The sequence below is a fragment of the Aphis gossypii genome, unplaced genomic scaffold, assembly GCF_020184175.1.
Source record: "Aphis gossypii isolate Hap1 unplaced genomic scaffold, ASM2018417v2 Contig00410, whole genome shotgun sequence".
Classification (NCBI taxonomy): Eukaryota; Metazoa; Arthropoda; class Insecta; order Hemiptera; family Aphididae; genus Aphis; species Aphis gossypii.
The window spans coordinates 58,500-70,949 of NW_026083097.1; the positions used below are offsets into that span (position 1 = coordinate 58,500).

The following is a 12,450-nucleotide window of genomic DNA, read 5'->3' on the forward strand; positions in this document are numbered from 1 at the left end:
GAAAAAAACACTTCATTTATTTCTGACACTACTAAAAAAAAAAATACCTTGATCACTAGTGATGGAGATAGCGAAAACGAATCAAATTCATCGTTCGATAATTTTTTAATTTCTAATCCTAAATTACAGCGATATGATAAATCGTATGGCATGCATTATGATTCGGTTAATGATCAACTTAAAATATCAGATATTCCTGTCACTTTTGATCATGGTAACTTACGCTTGCTTGATAATTACTACCCTTGGACTAAAGGACTTTGGTCTTTATTATGTGAGAAAGTACCAAAAAATATGACGATAGAAGATATGGAATCATATTATAATATTCTAAAAACAAGTAAAGTTTATTTAAAGGCAGACGGGAAACCTAAAACCTCAAGATATTTCAAATGGATGAACGTTGTAAAACCTCTATATGATCGAATGAAAATTGATGAAAAACAATTAAATGAGGAAGTATTGAAAATAAATAACACAAAAGTTAAAACTCCTTCTCAATTAAAATTAAAAGAATTTGATAACTTTTTATCTAGCTCAGGCGCAAAACGAAGAAACATTATGATACAGCCATATCAAATGAACCATTTGATTTTTCTTCTTCAGTGATTAATTCTAAATTTGAAGAACCTCCAACTGATCAGCTATTTAACTTTAGTTTATCACCGTCAGTTAAGAAAGGATCTGGTTTATATAAAGATGTAATACCTCGTACACAATTAGTGTATTATGATGATCCAAATGAATTAGTTGTTAGATTAAATCTTTTAACATCGTCCCAAAATGCTGGTAATACTGGTGTAAATAATGAAATCATATCTATTATAGAAGAATTACGTGAGAGGAATATTATAGTTTAATGTCTACATTAGAGGGTTTAGCTAATGAGCTACATCGACCTGCAAGAAAAGTATTTCCAAGACGTAGTATAATAACACGATTTAAAGATGACCTTTGGCAAGCTGATTTAATGGATATGCAATCTCATTCTAAACAAAATCTTGGTTTTAAGTATATTTTAGTTGTTATAGATACATACACGAAATATGTATGGGTAGAATCATTGAAAAATAAAACAGGAAAAGAATGTACAAAAGGTATGTTTAATATATTAAAACAAGCTAATCCAAAATTATTACAAACAGATAATGGTACAGAATTTTATAATAATCAATTTCAACAGTTAATGAAAAAAAATAAAATTAGACATTATAGTACGTATAGCGTTATCAAGTGTTCAATTGGAGAACGTGTTATACAAACTCTAAAAAATAATATATACAAACATTTTACTGCAACAGGTACATGGAATTGGTATAAAAAATATCAAAAATTATTTATAATTATAATCATACAAAACATAGATCAATTAAATGTACACCATATGAAGCTAGAATAAATACAAGTAAAATCAAATCAAATATACAAACAAATAAAACATTATATAAACCAAAATTTAAAATTAATGATAAAGTAAGAATATCAAAATATAAGCATATATTTAGTAAAGGATATACACCAAATTGGACAACAGAAATTTTCACAGTTTCAAAAGTTTTACATACAGAACCAATAACTTATCAGCTAAAGGATGGATCAAACAATATAATTCTAGGTGGTTTTTATGAGCAAGAAATTAAATTGACTGATTTTCCGAACACATTTCTAATTGAACGTATTATAAAAAAGTTAAAGATAAAATGCTTGTTAAATGGATGGGTTTTGATTCCAGTCATAATTCATGGATATTATCGAAAGATATTATTAAATAATTTTTTTTTTATATATATTTTACCTTTTATAAAAATAAAAAAAAAACAGTATTAAATTAAATTATTTTAGTTATTCATATAATGTTTTCCTTTCACTTTGAACGATACCTACTGATGATAATAATTTAAATTTTAGAAATAATTATTATCACTAGATAGCGTGGAAAAAACACCTACTGATGATAATAATTTAATTTAGAAATAATTATTATCACTAGATAGCGTAAAAAAACACCTACTGATGATAATAATTTAATTTAGAAATAATTATTATCACTAGATAGCGTGGAAAAAACACCTACTGATGATAATAATTTAATTTTTTTAGAAATACTTAATATCGATTTTCTTAAACATAGTGAATATTAGAATAATTATTTTTTTAATTTATAATGTTCGTATGCTAGTGAGTTAATCCCATCGTTTGTTATAAAACGTTTATCATCGTTACCACTTAGTACAAGCTTATTCATTGTTTTAGAATGAACAACATGTTTATTCGATTGAATAAAATTCATGTTTCTACAAGTTTGTTTATTATCAAGAGAGATATGGTTTATGTACGCATTTAATACTTCTATATAATTTTTAAAATACATATGTTGATTAATTACATATTTTTTTACACCTTTAGCTTTTTTAACCTCATCGTTGTTTTCAGTCTTGTAAGCATATAATTTCGGTCTTAATGAAACAAATTCTTTTAAAATTTTTCCCCCCATTTCATCTTTAAAATAACCAGGTTGATTTTTATGATTTTCGCTAAAACAATAATGATCTTTTGGATAGTTTGATGTATCAAAATACGGAAATAAATCATATCTAATATCATCAAAAAAATTAAATGTTCGAATATTATATACCAAAGAATCTGTATCCGAGTACAATAATCGTATTTTATTATTATATTTATTTTTCATTACATTATAATGAAAATCATACATAAATGTTTTCGAGACATCTAAAATTGCAGACCCTACATAAATTGCTTTATCGAATTTGATAGTTTCCTTATGTTGGTGAATAGCCATAAGATTTTCAGAGTATATAGTTCTATCTTTAAAAGTATTTTTCATCATCAATTTATTTGCTTGTTTATCTGATGTAACCAGTTTTAAAGAAACTCTAGTTCGAACATTCTCCATACATTTACCAAAAACGCTATTAATTAATAATTTCCAAAAATCTTTTTCAAATCTATTTTTAGCTTCTCTCCTCATTCTCGTACATAGTTCGATATATGAGGCCATCCATTTACTCTGTGAAAATTTGATTGCTCGATGAATTTTTACTAATTTAAGACCATTAGCAATTGCTTGTTTTAAATTTTTATAGTGTAATATATATTTTTTTTTTGATGATAAAGTAGTTAATAATTTTTTAACTTTTGAATTTGGAGGACATTCGTTTAAAGGTAAAAACGGGAAATCATTATGTTTTTCATGTAAATATTCAGGATAATCAATATCAACTTCTAATATATATCCGACTTTTGAATCATCAGGAATTTTAGTAACATCTATGTTCAAGTCATCAACCCATTCGAAATCTTTGAAAGGTAGCTCAGTTAACATCGATTTTCCATATAAATTTACACAATCAAGATATGTAATCCATGAAATTGATTTATTAGGATTATAGTTCAAACCTTTAATGTTTGGTATGTTTGCTTTAGCATATCTTTTAACTGATTGACAGATACCCCCTCTGATTGAGGATTCAAAATATAAAAGCATGTTATAATCAGCCAATTTTTCTAATTTAACCTTAGTATATTTAAGCATACAATCGAAAGCAAAGCCTGGAGCAGTCATATAATGAGCAGGATCTAGACTAAGAGTAGATAAACATAAATCTCTAAAATTTTCGAACACATCCGTTAGTATGGTGACATCAGTTTTCAAATAAAGATCACTATACTCACCCAAAGTTTTAATATTAAATACTTTCCAAATTTTTTTAGCATGAGAATAATCATTATTATTAATTTCTTCATTTTTTAAAGAGTTATAAAATGCAGATTTTGAAGGTAATCGAGTTTCGTTTAATTTACTCCAACTATCAATATACTCATAAGGGAAAACCCCTTTTCGTGTGACTAAATCAAATGTTTTATTAGAAAATAATTTTAAAGTTTCTTTAAACCTTGATTTATCTTCAAGTAAATTTTTTGCAAGCTCGCTTAATGAGGAGGCCATAAAACGGAATGTATCAACGAATTTTATACTAAATCTCGGAGCAACCTCTTTACTAAAAGATATATATTTTTCTACAGAATTTGGAATAACATGTATATTCTTATCATCAAAACCAAGTTCTCGAATTATAAAGTGACTATCGTAAGATAAGTTATGAAAAAAAATTGGAACAAATGATGGGTTGGTTATTTCAAAATTACATTTAAAACAAATACATTGTCTATATTTACCAGTAATATGACAGTGATCTCTAACTTTAAATAATTCATTTTCTTCAAAAGATAATAAACATATTTTACAAACCTTTGCTATTTGAAATTCTTTTTCCTCCTTTTCAGTCAACGTAATCATTGGTACATTAATTTGATAAATATCATTTATTTTTTTTGAAATATCAATCATATTTTCCATAAAATTTTTTGCCGCATCAATACCTCTATAAATTATTATGTTTGTTGGAATTTTAAACTGTTGCATTAACTTTTCTGTGATAATATTATAGTCAACTTTTACATAAAATGCATAACTCATAATTTCATGTAAATGTGTGATATAAGTTTTACTAGTATTAGTGAATTCATTTGTCTGTTTAGGTTTTAAAATACATTCAAAGTCAGCATAAATAACAAATGGTATTCTAGAAGTTTTTTTATAACTTTTAAAAAATATGAATTTATTTTCTTTTCCTTCTTCAAACATTATCGGTCTTCCTAATTTATTCTTACTACACATTTTTTATGTTCAGTTAATCCTGTTTCACCCCAAAGTTTACTTTTACATGGTTTATTTCCAAAAGTTGTAAAACACCTCTTACAAATAATTAATTTAGAACAATTTTTAGTTTTCTGACTTCTAATAAATCTTGAAAAATCTTTAATATAACAATAATGTGATGTTTTATGATTATTGACAAAAAATAAATCAAAATGATTTTTTTCTTCTTTATTATTTATAAATAGAGGGAAAATAGTACCTTTATTATTTAAACTATAAACATTAACTGAAACATTATTTAAACGTTCAAATTTTTTAATTTGATTTATTGGTGTTGGGAAATCAATACATTTAAAATCTAACCCACTCTTTTTTTCAAGAAAATCAAAATATTTTTGGTTAAATCGTGATTTATTAGAACGCTTATCATATTTGGTTAGTATAGAATATTTAAAACAGTATTTATCTTTATTTTTAACGTTTATAATAGCCTTTTTTCTCGTATAAATTTAGGTAAATCTAAATATGTACCTCCTTTTAATGGATTTACTAAATTGATTCTCAACTGTAACCCATCTATTGAAACAAGTGTCCATCCTGAACCTTTAGCAATAAATTCAGATTCTTCAGCTAATATTTTATCAAACTTTATGTTTAACAAACTAGCGAAATCGGATGAATTACATGCTAAAACATTCGAAGTTTTAAAAGCCACATCTTGTTTATCATGTGTTATAGGACGTGTGTAAGTAGCGTCAACGTGTAAATTAAATTTGATCGACGTTTTAATACACGATTGTCTTAACTTTAAAATTAACTCATGTAAAATATAGTTAAAAAATAATTTGTAATCTATATAATTTTCACAGTTCTTAATTACGAAAGTTTTTGAACCTTTTCTAAATCTTTCTATTTCAATAAGTCCACTTCCAATCGTGTTCATACGCTGTTTTTTTGTTATTATATTTCTGTTCATAATGAGACTGAAATAATAAAAAAAAAACACATTAAATTTATATATATATATATAAATGTATGTTTTTTTTTGTTTTACATTTTTTAAAAAAAAAAAAATAATAATAATAAAATTCTTAAATAAACAATGAGTACTTAGTTTTTTTTTAAAAAAAAAAAAATCATTTTAGATTCAAACAAAAAGATTCTGTTAATAAATTTAGATCATCCAATAATGTACAATAATCGCTATGCAGATGATAAGCTAACGTCTGTTTTCGAAATCTAACATAACCATACAAATCATAATATTTATTAACAAGTAATATTTCATTTCTCAAATTTATTATATTCTCTTTTAAGATTTTTATTTTTTTTATATCTTGTAAAAGTGTTTTAGCTAAGTATTTTTCATATCTTAATATTTTAATTTTTCTTTTGATTAAAATTATAGTTTTTCTTTGTTCATGTTTACTTTGTACTTCCTTCTCATCATTATCATCGATTTCTTCATCCAATCGATGAATTTCAATTAAGATATGGTTAAGTAAATCCATTTTCTAAAAAAAAACATTTTTTTTTTTATGTTTTGGAAAAGCTATTATGAACAAAGTAATACTTCTATATAAGTAGGTGTATAAAAAAAAGAAATAATATAAATCAGGTTAAAAAAAAATAGATTTATTTAAACAAATTTATTTATTTATTAAATCTTCTAGTTGATTATTTAAAATTGTGGAGCGATAACGTATACGTCTATTACATTTTTCACCAATATAATAAGAAAAATGAAACTCATCTAAAACGTCCCTTTTTTCCTTTCTTAACCTATCTATTTCAACTAGATCTATTATTTTTTTTTTATATAAATTATTAATTTTTTTATTTAAAGCTCTTATATCTATTTTTTTTCTTTCTTCATCTTGATCACACTTTTTTGGTTTTCTAAAACATTCAAATGTAATTCTTCAATCAAAGATCGGAGGTAAACGATTTGAGGAGATTCCATTTTATAATTCTGAAATTATAGGTAAATATTTATTCGTTTATTTTTTTATTTTAATATAAAAAAGGTAATGTAAAAACTATATCTCATTTACACCACATCTAAAAAAAATAATTTGTACCACTTTTCAAGTTTATAATTCACACCAAATAAAATTTAAAAAAGGGGTATTATCTAATCTGTACTTACTAAAATTATAATTTGTAACATTGTTCACATTATTAAAATTATAATTATAATAAAATGTATATATATAAGTAAATTTTTTTGTTTAGCAATAATTCATAAAATGTATAAAATCAATCATACTTTAATTATAAATAAATGTAAACAAACTCTATATATATATAAATAAGTAAATTTTTGTTTAGCAATAATTCATAAAATATATAAAATCAATCATACTTTAATTATAAATAAGTAAAACAACTCTATATATATATATTAAATAAGTAAATTCTTGTTAAGTATATTATACTATTTTTTTTTTTTTTAAAAAAATAAAACATAATTTATAATTATTTATATCAACTAAACTCTGAAAGAAAAAGCTAGTAACTATTTTTTGTTTATATATATATATATATATATACCACAGAATATATTCCGTGTACATACCGTACATTTACTATAACTAAGCTAATTATAACAAAAAATAATAATAACTAAAATTAAGTGTATAAGACGTAACAACACAAAATATTGTTTACGATGTATCTGTGTATATGTGGTTTGGAAAAAAAAAAATGTGAAGATATAAAATTAAACATATTATTATTATTATAATAAATGACATACTTTTAAATGTTGTACTACACACTAATCTTTTTAACTATTCAAAATGTTTCGTACTATACTCAATTTTAGGGCTGGTACAAATTACATAGGTATTTCATTTCGTTTTTTTTTAACGTGGTGTAAAAAAAAAAAAAAAACTAAAATTTATTTATTTATGTAACGCAAATACATGTTATATTTTTGATACAAATGAACCTATTTGTGGTGTAAATTATGTAAAATACCATTATTAAATGGAATCATTTTTTATAGTAGAAAATTATAATAGTAAATATTTAATTTAAAGCTAGTTAATAGTAGTAAAGTAATAGTACTTACATTTCTGTTAGCGTGGAGATGCTTGAAAAAAAAAAATATACTGGCTTCTAGTTGTAGTGAACGGTCTTGGTGAAGATGGTTCAGCACGATTCAACGACGAAGTCCACTTTGTCGTATGTGTAAGAAATTTAAATTAAAGTTATTTATTCACTGAATATAATAAAAGCAAGCTCGATGTATTGTTAAGTATAGAACAATGTCATCGGTCTATGCGTAAGTGAAGCTTAACTTTGTCTAATTCTTAATACTACCACAACCCATTTTATATTAAACTATTTGGGAGTAGTCCCCCAAAAATATACGTGCGTGTCATGGTAAACAGGAAATTCGACTATACGTTTCTATTTCATATTTTACTATAACCAATTATTTAAATACATATTTTTTTTTAATATATATATATATATAAACGATTATTAAAACTATGTTCGTAATCCAATTATTTAATATATTAATATTTATTATTCTAAATCTAACCAACTAATATCAGCTCAGGGCAACAGGAATGAAGTAATGTAATATGTCGGATTTCTACATAGTGTTTTTACTGAACTAGCTGTATGTCTAATTCTTAATACTACCACAACCCATTTTATATTAAACTATTTGGGTGTAGCCCTCAAAATATACGTACGTGTCATGATAAACAGGAAATTCGACTATACGTTTCTATTTCATATTTAACCAATTATTAAATACATATTTTTTAATCTTTAAAATATATGTGTGTATATATATATATATATAAACGATTATTTAAACTATGTTCGTAATCCAATTATTAATATATTATAATATGCAGGATTTCTACATATGAACTAGCTGTATGTCTAATTCTTAATACTACCACAACCGCTTTTATATTAAACTTTTTGGGCGGCGTAGTCTCCAAAATATACGTACGTTTCTATTTCATGTTTACTATCACCAATTATTTAATTTTAATCTTACCTTGCTAAATTTACGTACCTTGCTAAATTGTATATAACCTTTCAAATCTGACATTGAAATGTAGAAGTCAATTACATTCTTTTAGATACAAATTGTACTTGTTATTACATTCTATTTTTTCGAATTGAAAAGACGTACCTTTCAAATTTTATTCTAGTTAGTGTTTTAGCTGAACTGATTATTTAAACTTAAGAGGAGGAGTAGAAGTGGTTATATATAATATATATAAGAGACTCATCGATACAGTATATTCAGTTTACTTCAACAGATTTACAATCTAGACTTTTTTTTTTTTAATAAAATTAATTTAATTTTGAAAAAATGTCCTGCTACTCATTTAAAAGCGATGACGAGGAGTCGGTTGTATTTTCCGAAGTAAGTAAAAAAAAACATTAATTTTTTTATTTATTTTTTCATTTTTTTTTTTTTTATTATTATAATAATATATAATATTTTAATTAAAAGACATTAAATATTTTATGAAAAATTTATTTTGTAAACCGTCATCAGCTTATCGTCTATTTTAATTATAGGATAATATTGCAACAACATCTCAAAAAAAAGGTACATCGAAAAGTTAGCTGTAAAACCGGAGAAGAAACCAGTATCGAAAAAGACGAAAAAGGTGAGTTATATAAATTTATAACATATTACGAAAAAGTAAAAAAATATAATTTAATTATTATTTTATAGAGCACTGCTATTTGTTATACAGACAAAATATTAGATTTAATAACAGATCCAACTATACCAACCGATGCAGAGAACACCTTGAATATAAAAAAGGATGATTGTTCATTAACGGTTAAGACACCTGTAGACAATACGGCTGTAGATTACTGGACTATAGCACATTATAAATGTGCTAAAATTGATAAAGTTGCTCTGCAAGATAGGTAATAATAATAATAATAATAATAATAATAATATATATATATTTAACTAAAGTGAAATATTTATAATAAAAATGTAATTTAACCTAACCTAACTTTTTTAGATGGAAGCATGCTGAATGCTCACTCAAAATATCTTTAACAGGACAGCATCCGGATGATTTAACTACAGCCAAAGAAATGGTGACGCTCATTCAATCTGTTTTCGACAAAATGATGCGACATCCCGCCAAGAAGCTAATCAGACACAAACCAAAAAAAATAAACTTATAAAATGTATGTAATAGGATATGGTGTTGGATTAATTTTATTTAATAAAAAAAAATTTTTTATATTTATATTTATTTTTTATTATTTAGATAAAAAAAATAATAATAATTCATTTATAGGTTAAAATAAAATATAAAAAAAAAAAAAAAAAAAAAATAAAAATAAAAATATTGAAAGTTAGTATACAAGTGGTATTAATTTCACATTTTTTTTTTTTTTTTTTTTACAAGAACGATAAATTAAAATAAATTAAGAAACTTTTTTTATATTACATCACTAAATCTTGTAATATCATGTTCGACAATGAATTAAAATGAAATTGTAATAACTCGTACATAAATGAACAATCTTCACTTTGTATATTGCTGTAGCTGAAATCATAATTTTGAATATATTGATTTGTAAATTCGTTTCGTTGACAAGATGATGGTAACCCATTTACGTCAGACTTAATTAACGTATAAGCTGTATCAAACGTTTTTTGGTATGATTCCAATTTTTTCTGTTTTTCAACATATACAAGTCAATACAATGTTGTAATTGTTTCAAACGATGAAGATCAATATGAGATAATGTTATATAATTATCATTAGAATATAAAACTATAGTTGATTGGTTTACATTAACAGAGTAGAAAAAATTATCAGCTATCTTAACACGTTTACAACGAGTATGCAAATTTTCGATAATTGTATTAAAATTGTTTTCGCACATTAACTTACACCACTGATCAAGATCTAACGTTACAACTTTTTTAGTTAATTTACATTCTAATAATATAATAATTGAAATTTGCTTATTAACTAGAAGTCCAACGGTTACACTTTTCTTACTAAAAGGACGAATATCGAACACAGATTTTGATACAACGATTGATGGATTCATATTGATAAAATAAAAAAAAAACAGTAAACAGTATTTTTTTCTAGAAATATGAATATGATCACTAGACAGCTTAGCTCAAACTAACAAGTTTTGTTTATCCATACATGTTATATACTAAACAAATGTAAGGTTACAAAAGAAAAAAAAAAGAAAAAAAAAATGTGAACGTATAGTGTCTAGTTGGATAAACAGTAAAGAGTTATTATACTTACCTACCTAATTCGATAGAACCTGAAACATTTTTTAAAAATCATTAACATATTAAATTTAAATTAGACGCGTTATCCCACTAGGCTATACGTTCACGAGGTATTAAATAAGTTATTAACACATTTAAGTTTATTAAATTCAGATTTTTTTATTGAAATATAGAAAGTTAAATGAACTAAACAACAGTATCATATGACCTTGATCCACAATCACAATCACAAATATCGATAATCTTACCATATTTTTTTACTACATTTTCAACAAACTGATTTCCTTTTGATAATAATACAAAAACACATTTCGGATTCCATCTTGAATGTTCAATCCATGGATTATCTTCTTTTTCCCAACGATGCAATATAATACCGCAGCAAAAACATTCAACAATATCTTTTTTCCCTGAATATATAAAACCGCTTTCAGCTAATGAGTATTTATCTTGAGATGAAGTCAACGGAAATAAATTGAATGTTTTCAATCTTGATATAAATGTAGTGAATTCTGGATATGTAGGATATGCATTGTTTCGTACTAACGAAACAAGTGAACAAAAACTGTTGTTAATTTGTTGAAAATTCATTTTTTATAAAAAAAAAATAAAAAAACTTAAATGAATTAAACTTGATTAAAACTAACAGAACCTGATTGAACGATGGTTGAATATTAACTGAACTGTCTGAACTGAAATGAATTCAATAAAACGACTTTTCTATAATTTATTAAAAAAAAAAAAAAAATGAAATTATTGTGTAACCTGAATGTTTAACTTACAAGGGAAATAAATAGTGTTGAAGTGTGTATACACTGTTTAAACTTTATGTGTAACAGGGGAAAAAATAATTGGTTAAAACTATATCTTAAATTTTAAAAAATCCGCAGTCAAAAGTGCGCAGAACATACATTATGGTTTTTGAGAATCAGTTTTTTTTACTAGTACAGCGGAGAAAAAAAAAGTTTGAGGGGGAAAATCCCCCTTAAAATTTTACAATCTCCGCAGTCAAAAGTGCGCAGAACATACATTATGGTTTTTGAAAATCAGTGTTTTTTTACTGGTACAGCGGAGAAAAAAAAAGTTTGAGGGGGAAAATCCACCTAAAAATTTTAAAATCACCGCAGTCTGGTAGAGCGGAGAAAAAAAAAGTTTGAGGGGAAAAATCCCCCTTAAAAATTTGCAATCTCCGCAGTCAAAAGTGCGCAGAACATACAATGTATACTACTATACCAGAAATGCGTACAAATTCTAAGCTAATTACCGATCTAATTCACAACGGACGCTTGAAGCCGAGCAATTTGAATCTAGCTGCTTTTGTTCCGATGTGTCCAATTGACTACAGTACTCCATGTTTGTTATTGGTTCTATGAACTCGGTTTGCTCACCACTGTAGGCATTAAAATGACAAACGAAGCCAAATGGATTGTGTTGGCGCAATGGTAAAGTGAATTGATACATTGGATCCACCACCAGACCATTGTACTAAACA

General features: G+C 24.9%; 1 protein-coding gene and 1 long non-coding RNA gene across 5 annotated transcripts; one reads left to right on the top strand and one right to left on the bottom strand.

Annotated features, from left to right (window-relative positions):
- The first annotated feature begins 8,943 nt into the window (after positions 1-8,943).
- Positions 8,944-9,942, top strand: LOC126554053 (uncharacterized). The gene is made up of 4 exons (XR_007606605.1): positions 8,944-9,086; positions 9,245-9,336; positions 9,405-9,607; positions 9,709-9,942. It is a non-coding gene; the product is annotated as an uncharacterized LOC126554053 (long non-coding RNA).
- A 150-nt stretch (positions 9,943-10,092) lies between these two features.
- On the bottom strand, positions 10,093-11,782 carry LOC126554052 (death-associated inhibitor of apoptosis 1-like). Of its 4 annotated transcripts, none has more exons than XM_050209167.1 (4): positions 11,741-11,782; positions 11,207-11,650; positions 10,976-10,990; positions 10,093-10,245 (listed from the first exon to the last, which is right to left on the bottom strand). In XM_050209167.1, the coding sequence occupies exons 2-4, from the start codon at positions 11,547-11,549 to the stop codon at positions 10,166-10,168; spliced, it is 438 nt and encodes a 145-aa protein (XP_050065124.1). In that variant the 5' UTR covers positions 11,550-11,650; positions 11,741-11,782; the 3' UTR covers positions 10,093-10,165. The 4 variants fall into 4 exon arrangements, with proteins under 4 accessions (XP_050065124.1, XP_050065123.1, XP_050065125.1 ...); XM_050209166.1 differs by having other exon boundaries at positions 10,972-10,990; positions 11,741-11,781; XM_050209168.1 differs by lacking the exon at positions 10,976-10,990 and having other exon boundaries at positions 11,741-11,781.
- Between the last annotated feature and the right edge of the window lie 668 nt (positions 11,783-12,450).